Below are 20,056 nucleotides of genomic sequence, written 5' to 3'. Positions count from 1 at the left end.
TCACACACATGATCAGCGTCGGCCAATAGTGAGCCTACGTGTGACGTAGCTCTACGCAATCACACTACGTGAACTGACTAGAGGCCCACAGAGAAGGAAATGAATAATTGAAATAAAGTCGTTATTTTTGTTTGTTTTTTGCGCACAAAACATATTCTCGTCGCTTGATAAACTTAAGATTGAGCCACTGTAGTTACTTGGACTATTTTAACGATTTCTTTAATAACTTTTCGGGGCTGGCAAGGTTCAATCACTTCGAAGCCTATGGAGGAGTGATCCCGCTCTCAGATTTAATCAAAAATATCTTAATTCGTGTCCCGAAGATAAACGAAGGTCTTACGGGGTTGGAACAACATGAGGGTGAGTAATTACTGACAGAATTTTCATTTTTGGGTGAACTATCCCTCTAAGCATTTTATAATTTGCATGGCTGAATGATGTTTTCATCTGAGTGACCATGAATGACGGAGTATTTTAAGATAATCCATGTGATTGCGATCACTCCCGTGTCATCATCGAATCCAGTGGATTAAGTTAACTCAATACAATATATCAGCTTTCCACATTCATTCCAGCCCGTTTACCTTCAGGAGTTAGAAGTACTGTGACTACTGTACTGTCCTTGCTTATGACATCAGTCAGACGGCGGGCCGCGTGAGTGGAAGGGGGATTGAGCGGGATTCTTTATTGCTGTCGATTTTGAGTCTCTTTTTAATGATAGGCCTTACGTATCTGTCAATCATCCTTGCTTGCTATTTGGGGAATGAACCCAGCGCTATGATTGGTTGAACTCTTCTTCTTTTGCTGTTGCTTGATTTGAGGACTGTGCGTGAATTGAGGCGCTTCACCAGGTTTTTGCGTAGTTTAGAGTGACAAATCGTACCAGCGTACTTTGAGGTCAAAATGTGTATACGCTACGCAAAATGCGTACAGGTTGGCAGGTTTGAGTATAGGCCAAGTGTTTGATCCAGCCCTAATTACCCTCTAAAAATTGGTCGGATCCAGGTCCCAATCTAAATGTTCAAAAACCTGCATCTGTTTCCCCATGTCTACCAAAGATATGGTTATATTGACTAAATGTCTTGAGATGAAATCTTCTTTATGGCTCATTTAGATATGCTGGCTATTTAGCTCTCTTGGTGCATGACTCATCTCTATCCAGTTTCCAAAGCAGATTATATTAGTGAAGCTCAATGTCGACCTTTAGTTCCTGCCATAGACCCTGCTTATATTAGATTAGATTAGATTAGATTCAACTTTATTGTCATTACACAAGTACAGGTACAAGGCAACGAAATGCAGTTTGGGTCTAACCAGAAGTGCAATAGCAGCAAGTGCAGGATATACAATGGTTCCGTATCATGCCAAATTCAGGGATGCTGCCTCTAACTGCAAAATGTATTTATGCAGTTAGATTATTTATTATTGGTCTCATTATGAAATAAATGTTTTTCTCTAGTTCACGTTGGCGACAATTATTGGCATCCTATTATGTCAATGTCCTTTTACCAAGATAATAGCTCTGAGTCTTCTTCTACAATGCCTGATGAGTTTGGAGAACACCTGACAAGAGATCAGAGACCGTTCACTCATACAAAATTTCTAGATCCTTCAGATTCCCTGCTCCATGTTGGTGCTTTTTCTCTTCAGTTCACTCCACTCATTTTCTATAGGGTCCAGGTCAGGGAACTGAGACAGCTATTGCAGAAGCTTCATTTTGTGCTCAGTGACACATTTTTGTCTTGATTTTGATGTTTGTTTGGGAGAATTGTCCTGATGGAAGATCAAACCACTGCCCATTATAAGATTTCTAGCAGAAGCGGTCAGGATTTTATTTTTTATCTGTTGGTATTTGCTAGAATCCATGATACCATTTTTCTGAATGATGGTTAGGTATAAAAAAATAGGCCCACAACATTAAAGGTCCAGCAGTATATTTAACCACGGGCATGGGGTACTTTTTATCCCTGTTTGCACCAAACCCATCTGGTGGCTTTTCTGTCAAAAAGCTAATTTTTTTTGCTTCATCTGACCATTGAACAAGGCCCCTTTTGAATTCCAGTCGTGTCTGACAACTGAATATTCTGGAGTTTGTTTTTGGATGAGTGAGGAGGATTTTTCTTCAAGCCCTCCCTAACAACTTGTGGTGATGTAGGTGCTGTTTGATAATTTTTTTTTTAGGTTGTCTGATCCCAAGACACGACTAATCTCTGCAATTCTCCAGCTGTGATCCTTGGAAAGTCTTTGGCCACTCAAACTCTCCTCCTCACCGTGCATTAGGACGATATAGACCAGGGATCTCCAAACCTGTGTTTGATTGGGGTTGGAGCTAAAATCTGCAGGACAGTAGCTCTCCAGGAGCAGGGCTGGAGACCCCTGATATAGACACATGTCCTCTTCCAGGCAGATTTGTAACATCTTTAGTTTATTGATTCTTAATTATCACCCCCAGAAATGGGGATTTTCAATTTCTTACAGACACTTTCTATTTTGTAAGCTCAACAATTGTTTGCTGCACATGAGAACTATATTCTTTGGTATTACTCATTGTTAAGAATGATTAAAGAAATTTGGCCTTTGTGTTTCCTTATATTTATACTCCTTCGGAACAGGAAGTCATGGCTGGATGCTCAAAATCACCCTGGTGTGCTAAAAAAAACTTAAATATGAATGAGAATAATCGTAGCCGACATGCATTGGAGAAAAACATTTATTTCATAACGTGAGTTTCCCCTCTGTCAGGGTTCTGCCCTAGCAGCTTTGTCCGTGTTGTCTTTGTTTCATATCTCTATGTTTGTGTTGTGCTTAAACATATGGCTCTGTCTTTGTTTGTTTTGGCCATGTGCTCCTGTGTTCCTGCCTCCTTGTTTCCCAGTACCACGCCCTCTTGTCTAATTGAGTCCTTGTTTGCCTGAGTGTGTTCACCTGTTCCTTGTCTGAGTTTGCTCACCTGTTCCTCTTGTTCTCTTGCCCTCATGTTTTGCCAGTTCATTAAATACTTTCTGTGTGCCATTAACTTTGTGTGCTACATTGTTTGTTTGACAGTCTACTGTAGTTTCTAGTCAGAGCTTACTTTAGTCTTTAGTTCACCTTGTCTAGTCTCGTCGTGTCTTGTGCTTGCGGTGTCTTTTGTCTTCCCTAGTTTCTCCTCCAAGCTGAGCTTCCCTGGCCGCTTACACCATCAGCCAAGCAGGAAGACCAGTGCAGTAATTGTTCGTACCCTGAGAGTCAATCCCCTTGTACTATGTGATCCTGTCTGGCACTTACTGTTCTCCTCCAGTCTCTTGCTGCCATTCTGTGTCTACCCTCTCTCCTACTGTCATCCTGGGTTGGATTCAGTAGTCAGTCTTTCAGCCTGCCTGTCTTTGTGCCTCATCCCTGCCTACTGTTTGGACTGTTCACCCTCCTCTCCCTCAGAATATCCTGTCTTGTCTGCTGTCTTTCAAATAAACCCCTGATCACTCATTTCTGCATTTGAGTCCTTCCTCATAGATCCGCAACACCCCTCACTTTCAGTTGTTTTACTTCAATGAAAGGTTAGAATTTTGTGATTTTTTTTAATGAAAGATCAAAAGGATAAACAATGTCAACAGTTCTAAATTTGCAGGTTGTTTTAAAATGCATCCATTATCATGTGATTGTGTTATCTTGTCTCATTCTGCAGTTTTCTCAAAACTCTTGATACACAGACTGTTTTTTTATTTAGAATGATAACATAAAAGAACACATTCAGCTGATTCTAACACTTACATATAAATGTATATGATTTTAACTATATTTTCTCTCCTTTCATCTGCAGGCTGAAATTGTGCAAATTTCAAGAAGAAGGTTGTGCTGCTCTGGCTTCAGCTCTGAGATCAAACCCCTCACACCTGAGAGAACTGGATTTGAGCAATAATAAACTAGATGATTCAGGAATGAAGCTGCTCTCTGATCTGTTGAAGGAATGGAAATGTAAACTGGAGAAATTGCAGTGAGTTTTGCACTTGTCATATTATATTTGTAGTAATATATATGTTTTAAAAATACATTTTATTAAATCTTTAAATTTGAAATTCTAATTTTAAAAACGTGTTAAAAATGTATAGGCTTGTTGCTGTAACATGTAGTCAACAGGCACAAAGACAAATGAGATTCAAAAACAAAACAGTTTTTATTAATTATCTGAAAACTTTAGAGATAACTCAAGAGAGTAACATAAACAACATTTAAATCAAACGAGATCTGACAAAGAACAACAAAGAAATGGGGTTATAAATACATGGTTGTAACAAAGGAAACCAAACCAGATGCAACTAATATGTAACAATAAAAACAAACAATAACATAATCAGTAACCAAGAAAACCGAAACTAAACAGAGTAGGTAAACAGGAACTAAAGGAAATGGAACAGAACTTCTAAATAAAAAACAACATGACAGACAGAACCATATCAATTGCATAGTTGTGTTTGGAGCCAAACTGTAAACTGGAGAAACTACAGTGAGTGATGATTTACTCCATACATTTTAAATGTTTAATTTCATATTGCCAGTAAAGTGTCTATCATTCACAATAGTCAAAATTCAGTTAAATTAAACAATTATTTCAACATAACCTATACAAAATATTTTCATCTTTGTAAATAATTCTCATAACAAGTGTATATTAATGTGTACATTTTCTGTCTTCTTTTTTACGGTAAAATGTTTATTAATTTCTAAGATTTCGGTCTTATTTTTTATAGTATCGTTTCCTAAAACAATCAACTACAAATGGCAATACAAATAACTGATTTCTGTCATAATCAACCGGACCAACTTACTTTTCCCTACTGACATTTCCATTTAGTTATTTAGCCATATGCTGTAATGACTTACAGCAAAGTGACTAACAAATGAGGAACATGAGAAAAAAATTATCATAAATGTCAAAACATATTTATAGTTTACTATGATCTCCACTGATCTCTGCAACATACTGGAAGGGATCAGAGGTATAACCATGAAAAAGTTGGATAGAATGGGTGATCTTATCTATGCCTATGGGGTGGAACTGTTTGGAGTGATCAAAGGCAAACGAGCTACCCCGTTAATCCCCACCAAATCCAGAAGGCAGATAGAAATAGACCGCCTAGTCAAAGAGAGGAGGCAGCTGAAGAAGCAATGGAGGAATGTCACAGAGGAGGAGAAGGAAGGTATAAACCTGCTACAGGAAGAGATTCAGAGCAGGCTTTTAACACTGAGGAGGGCTAAAAACCTTCTGAGGAAGCGCAGAAGGAAGGTGCAAACAAGATCACGCTTCTACAAAGACCCATTCAAATTTGTGAAGAGCCTCTTTACAAAGGAGAAGAGCGGAAGTCTCTCAGTTTCAAAGGCCGACCTGGAAGAATATCTGAAAAATTCCTGCACAGATGACCGACACCAGGAAGAAGTTGCGCTCCCTCCTGACATGCCACCAGTCAATCCACCAGAGCACGAACTGGATGTCAGTCTACCCATATGGAGTGAGGTAGAACAAACCGTGCGCAGAGCAAGGGCCGCATCATCTCCGGGTCCCAATGGAGTCCCATACAGGCTTTACAAAAAAGGTTGTGTGGCAAAAGAAGGAGATACCAACGTCCTGGCGGAGAGCTGGAGGGATCCTAATCCCCAAGGAAAAGGGCTCCTCAGAGATCGGGCAGTTCCGCCAGATCAGTCTGCTAAACGTCGAGGGAAAAATCTTCTTCAGCGTAGTCGCTCACAGGTTGACAGGCTACCTGCAAAGGAACAACCTGATTGACACGTCAATCCAGAAAGCAGGCATCTAAGGCTTATCCGGTTGTGTAGAACACACCAGTGTCATCTGGCATCAGATTCAGGTCGCCAAAAAGGAGGGAACAGATCTTCATGTGGTGTTCCTGGATCTCGCGAATGCCTTTGGCTCAGTCGCTCACAACCTCTTGTGGACAGCCTTTGACTACTTCAGGGTCCCAGTAGCGCTAACAACCCTAGTCAAGGCCTACTTCAAGGATGTCCAACTCTGCTTGACAACAGCAGAATACACAACAGCATGGCAGCACCTGGAAGTGGGAATCATGGCCGGCTGCACCATCTCCCCACTGGCCTTCACCCTGGCCATGGAAGTCATCATCCGGGCCTCTCCATGGACGGTTGGTGGACAGCGAGTAAGACCAGGGCTGAGGCTGCCACCACTTAGAGCCTACATGGACGACCTCACAACTCTCACCACGAACCAAGGTTTGCACTGTGCGGCTACTAAGAAAGCTCCAGGAAAACATTGAGCGGGCTCACATGAAAATCAAGCCAAGCAAGTCCAGAAGCATCTCTATTATCAAGGGGAAGCTGTCAGACCACCGCTTTCACATTGGTGAGGAACCCATTCCAACGGTTTCCGAGAAGCCAGTGAAAAGCCTAGGTCGTTGGTATGATGCCTCCCTCAAAGACAAAGAGCAAGAAGAGCAGCTCAGGAGGGAGGTAGCCACCGGTCTGGAGAACATCGACAAAACCATGCTTCCTGGCAAGCTCAAGCTCTGGTGCATGCAGTATGGACTACTTCCACGTCTCCTGTGGCCGCTAACTCTTTATGAAGTCCCGCTCTCAAAGATGGAGAAGCTGGAGAGACTGGTCAGCTCATATATAAGGAAGTGGCTTGGCCTTCACAGGTGCCTCAGCAGAATTGGGCTTTACGGCAAGGGGATGTTACAACTGCCCATTTCCAGTCTAACAGAGGAGTACAAGTGCACCAAAGTCAGACGGGAGATGATGCTGCTGGACTCGAGTGATCCATTTGTAGCCCAAGCGGCCCCCATCCTGGCCACCGGGAGGAAGTGGACCCCATTGGCTGCTACTGAGCAGGCAAAGGCAGCACTCAGACACAAGGACATCGTGGGCCGAGTGCAGGAGGGGAGGAGTGGTCTAGGCCTCGGGGTCAGTACACCAGCGTGGAGCAAGGCCTCTACATCTCAGAGACGCAAGCTGGTGGTCCGGGAGATACGTCGAGAGGAGGAAGCAGGAAGGTGCGCCCAAGCTGTGGCGCAGTCAAAACAAGGGCATCGGATGGCATGGAAAGGAGTGGAGAAGAGGAAGATCTCCTGGAAAGAGTTGTGGGAGATGGAGGCATTCAGGGCAAGTTTTACAATCAGGGCTGCCTACGATGTCCTGCCTTCCCCTGCTAACCTAAGCCAGTGGTACGCCGAAGACCCCACGTGCCCTCTATGTCCCAGTCTAGCAACACTAAAGCACATCTTAGTTGGATGCAAGACCAGCCTCACCCAAGGTCGTTATACCTGGCGGCACAATCAGGTGCTAAAAGTCTTGCAGCGGTGCTAGAAAGTCGACGGGCAAGTGTGAATGCCCTTCCTCTTCCATCATCCCGGGGGCAGCTAATACCATTTTTTTGAGAGGGCGAGGGTCAAGCCAGCCTCACCGCCACAAGACCAGACACTGGTCAGCTGGGGAGAGCACGGGACTGGAAGCTGCTGGCAGACTTGGGCAAGAAACTCTGCTACCCAGCTGAGATCGCAGCTACAAACCAGCGACCAGACCTTGTTCTGTGGTCAACCTCACTCAAGCTTGTTTACATCATCGAGCTCACCGTGCCCTGGGAGGGTGCAGTGAAGGAGGCTTATGAAAGGAAAAGGCTCAGGTACGCTGAACTTGCAGCCGATGTGCAACAACAAGGCTTGAAAGCGAACATACACCCAGTGGAAGTAGGCTGCAGAGGATTCGTAGCCACCTCAACATCCAGGCTACTAAGAGATGGGAGTGCGAGGGAAGGCCCACCGGCAGGCAGTCAAAGACCTCTCAAGGGCTGCTGAAAAGGGAAGCCAGCGGCTGTGGATGAAGAGAAAGGACTCCGTCTGGGCCTTCAAATTAATTGATGGCACCTAGGGAGTGAACCTAGGACGCTGGGATTCACTGCTGAACCCTCTGGAGGTGTCGTGGGCCTATCAGCGAAACACCAAAGAAGGAGGGCGCCCACTTGATAACCCAAGGGTGACATCACTCATTTGACAATCCCACGGAGTCCAATCGGTGCCTCAAGTATGCATGTATTGAGGGATATCAACATCTAGTCCTATACAACAGACCTGCCAATTGAAAATATCTATACAATTTAAAGAAGACATGAAATACAGAGGCAGAGAAAAGATTGTTTATGATAGTGCCCAGGAGACTAAGCACTAAACTGGTAGGTGTGACTTGGAGACCTCTCCTCTCCAGGAAACCTTAAGGGTTCTCTTGCCATGAGGTAAGGGTCAAACCATTCAAGTGCAATTCTGCTTTTCTGATGATCACTACCTACAGCTGTTTACACATTTCTGATCACCAAGAGAGCAGCATCAAAAGAAAGGAGAGGGATCACCACCTACAGCAGATTAGTGGGGAGGTTGTTGAAAAGAGTTTCTCTTAAAGTTAAAGGAACAGTTTCAAAATTATATAACACACAAAAAAAAAAAGATTATAAAATGGATGTGTAAATGAACAAGACATTGGTGTCATGTCAGATGGTTGGTTTTAAATTGTTGAATTGATTTGTCCTTTTTTTTTATCTTGTTTCTAACTGATCGTCTTGTGTTTGGTTAATTGAATGGCGTGTGTAGATCCTAGTTCATGTCCGGCTGACCTGTTGTGGACAAAATGTTTAGTTTGAACTCTGATCTTTTCATTGCAGTATTCTAATGTCCTTTTATATCACCTCCATTAAAGTCCTGAAACAAAACAATAAAACAAAACTGATATTTTGTTGGTTCTGTAAAGTAAACCATAACTGTGCGAAAATGTCACAAGTGATGGTCAATAAAATGTTTCTTAAAGTTGAACTTTGTGTATCTTCTGTCAGTTGCAGTTGTGTCGTGATTGGGGTTGTTACTGTATGCCCTTTACACCATTTTCACTAGCAGATGTCACCAGTTTGGAGTGCTTTGCAACAGGGAATTATTTTGCAGAGCTGATAGATTTAACAGTTACATTAGATATAATTGTACTATTTTTTAAAAAAATTATTTGAGATTTATATTTTGGTTGTGATGCATATTTTTATGCTCTGCTTATTTATGTAAAACTGGCACATATAAACAGTGATTTGGGCCACATGAGATACATTACATTTTCCACAGCAAGATTTCATCACATTACATCCCTACAAAACTTTAAAAGTTATTTTTTGATCTTAACAGGCTACTACACAGGTGAAAGTAAAAACTTTAAAGCCATTACATTACATCATGACATACACTGCATACACTCACAGACAGACACAGTCCTCTAAAATTATTGCCTACTTGAGGGTGTCAAAACAAATTATTGGATGATAATCTTGTAACTTCCACTGTTACAATATAAAATGAGTGCACATTCTTAGTCTACTCTACACCTTAAGGCTGGGATACAATACACAACTTTAAAAATCTGATTTTAAAACACTAGGCACCACACTTGCTGAAAACCGGGCTCTCTAAATGAATGAGGACCAAACACTATCAGAAGTTGTTCCAAAAACAAACTTGCACAAGAAACATGTGCCTCGTTATAGGAGATGCTGGACAGGAAAATAATGCATTCTAAAATCGGTTCATAATCTCAGACATGCTTGATATGCTCCAACTGGAGGGATTCATAGTCTTAAACTAAAACATCAGTCAGCGCCCATCATACATTATGCGATTTTCTTTGAAATCCGTCAACTCTGCTCAAAATGTACAGATTTGCTCTGACTTTCAGCAACTAGCGTCAACTTGCCTGAGTGTAAATCTGGGCAAAAAGTGACATTTAAAAATTATTACATTCAATTTTATGAAAATTTGTCATATAATTGAGATGTTTCTTAAAAACTCACCGAAATGTTTTGTGTAAACCTTATTGCAAATAAAATGCTGTAACTTCAACAATATAAACTGTTTCATCTGGCATACAGTATGTGATTTGTTCACTTCAATATTTTTGGAAAGTTTCATAAATGTCTGTATAGCAAAATGTATATTTTTTATTTCCTCTTCCTACATTCTTTCTTGTTCAAGAAGCCGTTTCATTTTGAAATACATCACAATAGTGAAGAAATGACTATCACAACAGATGTTTATGTAGAATGGTCTACAGTCTTTACAAATGAGGATCTTTTTCTGTTTGAAATGTAGTGATTATTTAAACATCAGGTTCATATACTATTATACACTTATACTAGGTACCTTCCTTTGATATTTTGCACTGCATAATAATGGTCAACTCAGAAAGCTTTTAGTTTAAATACAGACTAACATGGCATTATAAGGCATGAGCCTAGATTACATTTGTTATTACATATAATAACAATTGTTATGATTAGCCTTTCTATGACTCGCTCACCCTGCCACTGGTGTGCTGGCTGTGATGTTTCATCAAACTATAGGTTTACACTTATAAGAATAAGAAAATGATAAAGATAACTCTGGGTTCCATCAAAATATTTAATATTCCATTCTTCAAGCCAAAAGATAACATTTTAACAATGTCCACACACATAAAATGCATATATGCAATTTTCAAAACAAAAACAAACATTAAAAAATATAACAATAAAAAAACAGAGTCCAGAGACATTTCTCTGACCTAGAGATTTTTGAGTCACAGCGAAGAACTGTTCGATATTTACTGTCCTAGAAGTCTTCATTAACATGAATTTATTATGATTATTATTTATGTTGTTGTTGTTTATAATTCAGCTTCTATCTCCAGATGACAGACTGAATAAAGTAAGAAGTATTACTACATTGTCTACTCTAAACCTCATGATCAAAACAACAGTGCCTTCCAGACACCTCAGAGATCTGGAAAAAGACATATGGCCATGACCATATTCCCTCTGCTTATCAACAGAGCCTTTTTCCGTGAAGAGAGACTCAAGCTCAGTGGAAGAGGATGTGTTTGTGTTTGGTGTTGGGAATCTGCTCTCGGCTTTTCAATCTCCGGACGGCTTCTCTCATGTGTTTGGGCTGCAGAGGTGGCGTGTCTCCCCACTTCTCACAGACGTCAAGCGCTGGAGTGCAAGAAAGCAAAACAAAACAAAAAAACATTATGGAGACAATCAATGAGGCGTACGGTATCTAGGTAATCATACTTCAGTGTTGTACCAACCTTCCTCAACAATCTCCCCAGCAAACACCTTCGAAATTCCAGACATGGCGATGACCACATTTTGAGAGACGGAAGATCCTGTGATGGACTGCACTAGCTGGAAGACAGGAACACTCTTTTTCAACAACGTTCAACCTTTTTCATATATATATATATATATATATATATATATATATATATATATATATATATATATATACATATATAATTCCAACACCTTGTGGTATACTTAGATCTAATAAATGTTTACAGGATTCCCATTAGAATTTTTTTTATCATCATTTGGAACCGAACCTAAAGTATCCTAATGAAAATGTGTGTATTTACTTGTAATAAATGTTTAGGTTTAGGTTCCTTTATTTGTACCCGTAGGTAGATTTACTTTGCAGTGTCAGAGTTATCCACACATTTTTAAGACAAACACAGACAATAATAAAAATAAAAATAAATAACATAGCTTCTGTGTCATCTGTGCATTTTGTTCCTCTGATTGATGGCTGCTGGGATAAAGCTATTTTTATACCGCTTTGTTCTGCACTTGGGGACTATATACCTTCATCGAGAAGGAAGAAGCTGAAATTCACTGTGCAGAGGATGGGCATCATCATTTAAAATCGAGCCAGTTATCCGCTGTAACTATCTGGTGTTCAGGGACACTGGGCTAAACTGTGACACACCAATCAGCTTACTAGACCATTTAACAATTTGATTTGGGGAGTTTCTGTTCTTTAAAGATAGATTCCCAAACCATGACACCAAAGAGAAAGATAAAATTGATTCAATAAAAGCACGGTAGAATAAGACTATCACGGTTTTGACAATGTTAAAATAAGACAGTTTCCTTAAACAAAACATGCCCTGGAAACAATATAAATCTGTCTAATATGTTTACTAGCAATAACTGTACAACAATAAAATAATGGTTCTCTTTAATTGTCCAGCAGCAAGACATTATTTCAGTACAAGCAGGGCTCTGATAACATTTACTGTCATGCAATAAAATAAAAATATTGTTTGGTAAAAAGGACTCTCTTTTGATCAAATTAGGCTGTTTTAAAGTTGGTCCCGATTAATTCCAAATGAAATCTTGCACATATTTCTTCCTGACCGATCCCATAGATGCCAGGCGTGCTAAACACAAACAAGCCCAGTGGCCAATCAAAAATAGACAAACTTGATTTTGTGGGGTTTTGGAGTGCCGCAATTGTACGTCTGACCTTCAATCTGCGGCAACAATTTAAAAGTAGCCCAATTCCAGACGAAAAAAACACGGACAAACACCGTCTCCTCCACTTACTCTCTTTATAGCTGCCTTTGGGAAAGCCGAGCGTCTGTACATCTCATAGCGGTTCAGCTGTTCTTCAGAGAATGACGATACTAAAACTCTGTGGAACAAAAACGAGGAGTAAACATATCAGTCTGTGTAATCTATCAGAGGCAGGTTTTTAGGTAAGGTACGTTTTGCACCTTAATACAGTAAATCAGCATGCAGCACAATGAATGACAAATAAAACTCACTGCATCTTTTGTATTTCATCTTCATCAACTTTTTGCCTTTTCTCCTTTTTCTTGTCTTGCTCCAATTTCAGTTTTTTAGCAGGAGAGGGGTGAAGAGAAGATCCCTCTTCATCTTCTTCACCAGCAGCAGCAGCGTCTTCAGACCTCTAAAGCAGTTATCAGAGATAAAACATGAATAAACAGGGCTCGACATTAAGGCTTGTCCGCTTGTCCGGGACAAGTGGATTTTTTGTAGGACAAGTAGAAGAGAAAATTAGTTGTCCGACCGGACAAGTTAAATTTCAAACAAAATAAAATGCCATGTTACTTCACGTTATGTGCCACTCGTTACGTCTATTTTACAGATTTAATTTTACAGATTTGAAACGAAGACATGTCCTGAATGTGAATGGCCTGTGAATGTCCTGAATGTGACTCGCAGAAAGACGCGCACCAGTATGATGCGCATGCACAGACCGCGCGCCAGAATACAGTTCTCTTTCGCGCTTGAACGAACATCAACACACACAATTAAGCCAAAATGTCATTTGTCGAGTATCTTCATAACACAAGAGCAGTCTTATGATGGACATAAAGAGTTGTGACTCGTGAGAGAATGAGGCGCGTGTGAGATCCGCGTCTCTGTCCACAGCGGCTGCTCTTAAAGGGCCAGCTACCAATAAAGTGTTCTGTCAGTAAAGTTAATGAAAGAGCAAAGGGAACAGAGAAAATTACTCACTGCTCTTGACTAAAGAACTTGTGTAGCTTTAAAAGGAGTAGTCTATATATAATTTATAATTTATGCTGCGCAGACTGTTTGATAACTTTATTCAATTTCTGTATATGTCCTACCTGTTAGACAGTTCATTTTTATCCAAACATCAATGGCTTATTGATCATTATAGGTGTTATCAATCATTTAGTTGTTATTGCTAATTTCAGAATTATCACTAATCTGTGTGTGCATTTGGTTTAGAACCAAACAAGTTGACTCATGAAACCATTTGTTTATTATATCGCAATCGCATATCACAACCGCAATATTGATCTCAATAATAGGAATATGACATTTTCCCCAAATCGTGCAGCCCTAGATAAAATTATAAATCTTTACCCGGACAAGTGACTTTTGTGCATGGACAAGTGAAACATAAATTTACTTGTCCGAAGGACAAGTGCCTCAAAAAGTTAATGTCAAGCCCTGATAAATACATTTCTATAATATCATTTAAAGTGTTTCTGAATGAGAGGTGGACTGACCGCTTTGGCCTCCTCCTTGTGTCCCGCAGCGGGTTCATTGGAGACCCCGCCGCTGGCCGGAGCGTCCCCGGACCCCAGGCTCTTCAGCTCGACTCTGTCCTCGGGCTTCACTCGGTCCGGGTCTGCCATGCTTCGGCTGAGCTGAGGGGCACTCAATAAAGAAGAAGAAGAAGAAATATAACTTACCCATTCCATTTTGTTTTGATATGTACCATGGTACTGGATGATTATATAACGTTACTTATGATGACATTTATTCATAATATATTATGATTTTACATCAAGGTACTATAAGACAATGTGATAATCATGTTAATTTTGTGCATAGATTTACAATAGACTGGTACTGAATCTGAAACAACATTTTAGACAAAAGGCCGTGTGTGTAACTTTAAATAAACAGCGCAAAATAACGTTAGAAATAAACACAGACTTCCCCTAATAACATAACGTTAACGTTACCTCGATATAAACACGGAATCAAATAACTGTTTGTTTGGTTTGCGCCTATACACTCCAAACTGAACTCATACTCAAGAGTCATGACAATATCCGGTCAATTTCAAAATAAGAGTCCAATCAGTTTCCATCACTGGGTGGCGCACTTTGCTGGATATGTTGCCTAGGAAAAGCAGCTTTGCACAGGCCCAGATAGAGGAATGCTCCACTGAAACGCAATCATATCCTAACCTACTGTTTAATTGAAGGCATTTGTACAACAACCGCTAAATAAGTATAATCGTTTGAATCAATTACTCCCAAGGACATGCTTAACCTTTTTTTTTTTAAATTTTATTATAAAAAAAAAAACATAAACGTTTGTGATTATGACATTCCGACCAGCGCTGAGATAAGTAACAAATCTCACGTGACACATTTGCTTTTTTATTCATAAGGAGCGTGAGGGCCTAAAAAAAAAACAAGAAAAGAAGAAAAAAGAAAAGATTTTAAAACATGATTTTACAGCTAAAAAAAATTGAGGAAAAGAAAAAGGGAAATTTTGAGTCATTGAATAGAATTTACACACTGAAGTTAGATCCAATTATTATATTTTGCTTGCACTTAAAAACCACTGAAATTTAATCTATAAAATCTATGCTTTTAAAACCAAGGGAATTTTTGTCTGAAATTCATTTATTTACAAAAATCGATTTTTAGAATCATTTTTTAAAATTATACATTCATTTCTTTTATGTGATGCTTTTTGCATGACATTTCAAGTAGTAAATTTGTATTTTCAATATCACAATAATCTATAAATGCATGATGGCCAAATTGGTTTATGAATAAATAAATCGGGCTACTACAATAGCATAAGAGTCAAGAACCCGCCAGAAAATCAATCAAAGACTGTAAATCCTAATGCTCAAAATAATTAATCGGTTTGAGAAGGGTAAACGTAAATTAAACAACTTAGTTCAATTAAATGAACGGCGTATATAGACCTTTCTCTTTCTTTTGATTTCACAAAACTGACAGATATTAAGTTTTCTGAGTGTTTCATTTATTTGAGTTTTATTTACTTGTTTTATTTACTTTTAACTTAAACTTAAATTTACCTAAAACTGGGCTGGGATTCCTATTTCCAATATGCTTTGACATGACACTTGAAAGGGAGAGTAAATGCTAAAATTTAGTGTCATATAATGTTTTGTGTGTGTGTTTGTGTGTGTGTGTGTGTGTGTGTGTGTGTGCGTGTGTGTGTGTGTGTGTGTGTGATATTAATGTTTATGATTTAGTATTATTTTATGTTTAGCTATGCTAACTTAGAAACGTTTCTGTTATCTGTTTGTTTTGAAGAGCTCAGTCATTGTGACGAGTGGAGCATGAGCTTAGAACAGGTATGTTAAAATGTTCTATATTGCCTTACGTATTCAGCAATTGTTATGCTATGCTTTGGCTAGCATTAGTTAGTATTTAGTAGCTAATTAAAGCTAGCTATGTTTCCACTCCTAAAATATTCAAGTAAGATATTCCATGATAATTTGAAGTGAAATGTAGCTAACTCAAATATTTAAAGTTGAGATCAATTAAAATGTATGAGTTCAAAATAAAAATCTGTCAGTTCTGCTGATTTGAACTTTGAATTTCTTAACCTTAAAATTTTGATGTAACTGATTGCCTAATTTTTTTTGTTTTTTTGCCAACTTATTCAGGTTTACATTAGCCTAATTAATTCATTTTAGAAAAAAATCTATTTTAAATTAACATTATAGCATTTCGGCTGCCATAGACCGTTGGGGGAAAGTAACCTAACCTTGTGTTACAATATCGTGATATACAATATTATTTCTTAGTTACTTTTTATCGAAAGCAATGCGTTACATTACTTTTGCGTTACTTTTCTTCACCTGGGCTGGGTTTGCTTGTTTGTTTTATAATAACTAATAGCCTAAATAAATAAAAATTCTATTTTTGGCAAATATGAAGTCAACTCAGATATTTTGAACTTTTATTATAAATTTAAAAGTAACGTTGTAGGAGCCATACATTTGTTTGTTTTATGTTACAATGCATCTTTATTTTTGATTTAATAAACTTCAGTCATTTGTTTGGAACATCAACACGCCTCTCTGGATCTATTATGGTATTTTGCAAGCGTCAGAATCATAGCATCAACATCTCCACAGTGGACAAGAAATAAGGATTAAAAATTGGAAACTTGTTTTTACCACTACAAACGTGTTACTTTACTAGTTACTTGGAAAAAGTAATCTGATTATGTAACTTGCGTTACTTTGCATTACATCAATGTTTGGAAGATCCTATAGGTAAGAGTCTATAAATCCAAATCAATCTTGTGATAGGCTATAGCCTTGATGCACAATGAGCTTGATGCGGGTCAGGTACTCATTTTGCCATCAGATCATTTAATATATACATAACTCTAAAATAATCAAGATTACTTAAGCAGTCTATAGAAAAAATATCTGAAAAAAGTAATAATCTAAAATCATAATGGATTGTTATATCTATCAGTCCCGTGCTGTTCATAATGATAGACTTTGTGGAAGACTCTGCTGATAATTTCTCAAATGAGGTAATTTTGCACGAACCATTGATATATTGCCACGGGTTCTTCTTCCACTAATGTCAGGATGTAAGGATAAGCGATCAAACGAGGGGCTCCACATAATAGAATCCATCGATTTCAATTCCCTAAATGCCGTTCCACCATCATTAGTGTAATTAAATGATTGTGCATAATTCCGAGCCCTCGCGACGTCACCAAGGAGCGCGCCCGTCTAGGAAGTGACGTGTCGAGCCGTTGCCAAAGGAAGTTTGTGCGGACGCTGGGAGAGAAAGTTTCCCCGGAGCAGGAGCGATTGGAGCGGGAATAACCCTGACACAGCCGCCGCTGGTGGACCGAGCGGAGCGGAGCGGGAAGAGAGCTTATCGGGGCGTCGGAGAGGCTGCCGTGGGTCCGTGTGGCCGACAGTGTGATCGTTCTCCGCCGCTGGTGTGTGTGAGAGTGTGTGTGTGTGTGTGTGTGTGTGTGTGTGTGAGAGATGGGGAAGGAGCAGGAGCTGCTGGAAGCGGCGCGCACCGGGAATCTGCCCGCCGTCGAGAAGCTGCTATCCGGGAAGAGACAGTCGGCCGGGTCGGCCGCCGCGAGTGGCGCTGGATCCTCCGGGAATACCGGGAGCGGCGGCCACAGCTCTTCCCACACGCTCTCCAGTCTGCTCAGGTGAGAAAACCACGGAGGCTTAATCTCTAACGTTACAGGAGACCGAGCGACCGGGGCTAGTTGTCACTCTACTCCAGGAATTGTTTTCACAGTTGGTTTATTTATTTTTATTTAAGTCGTAGACAAACATTGAAGTCTTAATTAAACAAATAACTAAGCATTTCCCATGCGGAAACAAAAAGATAATTGAAGGCTCTATGTGTTGTTTTGTCTATAGTGGGGCATGTTGTCACGAACTGCTGTTTATTGACTAACTGATTTGAGGTTAAGAATAACTTCATTTGAAATCTAAAATGCTATCTAAATAAATAAAAAAAGACTGTATTTTACGGCATACGTTTTTACATTCAAAACACACGTGACAAACTTCCCCAGGCATGACGTTCATGATATCTGCATGTTTCACGTTTCAGTAAACATCTGCCTTCATCATATAAACCTCTTATATGTCTGTGTGGTTTTATTGTGCTTTCTTGGTACACAACCGCACAAATTATGACATTACAATTTGAGTTCGCAGAGCAAAATTCACATTTTTTTTAAATGAAATAAATTAAAGCTGGTTTTGAACTACAGGTTTTTTAGACCCCTGCTGCAAAGGGAAAAACGCATTTGCACAATGAAATTTTTGACCTAAAATCATATGGTTCTTCCCTTGTTTCCTTGTAATAAGCTGAATTGGAAACCATTTCTGTTAGGCCTAGCTGTCAAAAAGTAGCTCAAGTAATCATCATCTTCAAAGAACCTTGTCAGTTCTTTCTCAATATAAACATGATGATGTTCCTTTTTATGTCATAAAAGCATGAGTAACATGCGCCATCGACCCTGCTATTACAAAGCAGAATGTGGTGTCGTAATACTGCGAATCAGAACGTTCCTGCTGGATGTGATTTGCACATGTATTTACAGTGTAGGTGTGTGTGTGTGTGTGTGTGTGAGATAGAAATGTAAATTATTCTCAGTGTGTGTGAATAGAGAGCTGATCACATTTGCATGCACTTGAGCTGCATCTTCATTTCTTATGCATTTCAAAGTCCAGACTCCTCTAGTCTGAATAATGTTTAGGCAATTTCACATGTTGCGCTATAATGTGGTTTCATATCTGTCTCTTTGAGGATATAGGCTATAGAGACACTGTTTGGTTTGTTGGATTGTGCGTGTTAATGGCTGTATATCTAACTATGTATGTAGAAATATTTTTTCTTTATTTTTGTATTCAGAGCTCCTTACTAGATTAAGTTTTGGCAGCAAAATGACAAAAACAACTTTTTTAAATGAATTTTGTCCTTTAATTAAGCGAAGAAGCATCAAAGGAATAGTAAAAACATCAATAATAATAGGTGGAAATAATTTAATACACATTTTTACATGCAGGTTTGCTCAGTAATGTTAAGCAAAACCTCATCTATGTCAGCCTACTAGCATTACCCAATAGTGACATATTTAAATCAGTCTTGACAACAATTTTCAGTGTTTTTAAGGCACAAAAACACATATATGATTAACAATGTAACATGGTGACAACACAGAACTAACCACGGGTGTGTTTCCCAAAAGCATCGTTAGCCAACTTCAAAAACATATCTCTAACTTCCAATGAACATTTGCAAACAGCATCGCAAAGTTGTGTGTTTGGAACGACAGCTCTCTTCTGGTTAGAAGCAGTTTCTTGTTTGCATGACATGTGGACTCAATACATCCTTGTCTAGAGCAAAATAAGCAAGCTGACATTCAGTACAATCTGTATCTTTTATTAGAATGTATACAAATGTCATTTACGTCTTTTAGTTTGTCGAGAGATTTAAAGCGTTGTTTTTGAAGAGTGCGCATGTGTGAACGTGATCTACTGCGTAAGAACGAGCCTATGATTGAATCTGGAAATAGAGCAAAATAACTGAGAAAAATGAGAAATAGTCCTCAGATGTCATGTCTGTAATTTATAGCAAAACATCTAGCGTTAATTCAATCTCAAACCGTTTCATTAAAAAATAAGTTATTACTGCACCACCTGTGTGACGTCATTAACCAATGTGGTTGAACGACTAATTTACGACAGTACGGTTTCGGGAAACAGTCGTGACTAGCTAATTTCTTCAAAGATACATCGTATTTTAGTAGTGAAGAAAGTGAGTTACTGTACATCGTTACAATCCTCATTATGAGCTTTTGCTGTTAGTCTTCTAGTAGCGTTTTGAGGTCATCATCACTATCCATCTCTTACCCCTTCATCTGGCGTCACACACACACAGGATCTACCTATTCCATGTGCAAATAGATCAACTATAGGCTACATTCATAGAGGCCAGATATCATGCCATCCACCCCTTCTCCACGTCAAAGCTCTTTGTGTCCACTGGCATCTGTGTGTCTCTGGCTCAGTGGATCAATGTCTGGCAGTGCTGTATTGTGAGAAAGACCGGCTCAGCGTGTGTCGGAGGGAAATAAACGGATGATCGGCGGGAACTGGTGCCAGAAGGAGAAGAATAAAAGGGTGCTCTCTCTCTCTCTCTCTCTCTC

The 20,056-nt window shown here is 39.4% G+C and overlaps 3 protein-coding genes across 21 annotated transcripts in view; 2 read left to right on the top strand and 1 right to left on the bottom strand.

The window, feature by feature from the left end:
- Nucleotides 1-3,977, top strand: part of LOC143712661 (uncharacterized) — a 33,121-nt gene extending 29,144 nt beyond the window's left edge. Inside the window, exon 8 of the mRNA XM_077204598.1 lies at nt 3,800-3,977. Coding sequence (XP_077060713.1) covers nt 3,800-3,977 — 178 coding nt within the window. The remainder of the gene's footprint in view (nt 1-3,799) is intronic.
- Nucleotides 3,978-10,409: 6,432 nt separating this feature from the next.
- Nucleotides 10,410-14,420, bottom strand: taf11 (TAF11 RNA polymerase II, TATA box binding protein (TBP)-associated factor). 2 transcript variants are annotated; one of them, XM_077204705.1, is made up of 6 exons: nt 14,314-14,420; nt 13,852-14,002; nt 12,613-12,758; nt 12,392-12,479; nt 11,095-11,191; nt 10,410-10,996 (listed from the first exon to the last, which is right to left on the bottom strand). In XM_077204705.1, the coding sequence occupies exons 2-6, from the start codon at nt 13,978-13,980 to the stop codon at nt 10,866-10,868; spliced, it is 591 nt and encodes a 196-aa protein (XP_077060820.1). In that variant the 5' UTR covers nt 13,981-14,002; nt 14,314-14,420; the 3' UTR covers nt 10,410-10,865. The 2 variants fall into 2 exon arrangements, with proteins under 2 accessions (XP_077060820.1, XP_077060819.1); XM_077204704.1 differs by lacking the exon at nt 14,314-14,420 and having other exon boundaries at nt 13,852-14,030.
- A 2,668-nt stretch (nt 14,421-17,088) lies between these two features.
- Nucleotides 17,089-20,056, top strand: part of anks1aa (ankyrin repeat and sterile alpha motif domain containing 1Aa) — a 127,801-nt gene continuing 124,833 nt past the window's right edge. For 15 of the 18 annotated variants that reach the window (XM_077204673.1, XM_077204672.1, XM_077204664.1 and 12 more), the window contains exon 1: nt 17,100-17,539. In XM_077204673.1, coding sequence (XP_077060788.1) covers nt 17,361-17,539 — 179 coding nt within the window. In that variant the 5' untranslated portion in view covers nt 17,100-17,360. Of the gene's footprint in view, nt 17,540-20,056 lie in introns of all 18 variants that reach the window. The other 3 variants (XM_077204665.1, XM_077204671.1, XM_077204662.1) reach the window with 3 other exon arrangements.

Source organism: Siphateles boraxobius, unplaced genomic scaffold (genome assembly GCF_051911475.1).
Source record: "Siphateles boraxobius isolate OS27281-9 unplaced genomic scaffold, OSU_SipBor_1 50, whole genome shotgun sequence".
NCBI lineage: Eukaryota > Metazoa > Chordata > Actinopteri > Cypriniformes > Leuciscidae > Siphateles > Siphateles boraxobius.
The sequence above is the reverse complement of the archived record's forward strand: the minus strand, read 5'-3'. Positions and strand labels throughout refer to the sequence as shown.

Excerpts from the sequence above, each read along its gene's own strand:
- taf11 (XM_077204705.1), bottom strand. The coding sequence starts at position 13,980 with ATGGCAGACCCGGACCGAGTGAAGCCCGAGGACAGAGTCGAGCTGAAG. Across the intron at positions 12,480-12,612 it reads GATGAAATACAAAAGATGCA|AGTTTTAGTATCGTCATTCT; the intron begins GTGAGTTTTATT and ends TTTGTTCCACAG. Across the intron at positions 10,997-11,094 it reads TGGGGAGATTGTTGAGGAAG|CGCTTGACGTCTGTGAGAAG; the intron begins GTTGGTACAACA and ends CTTGCACTCCAG.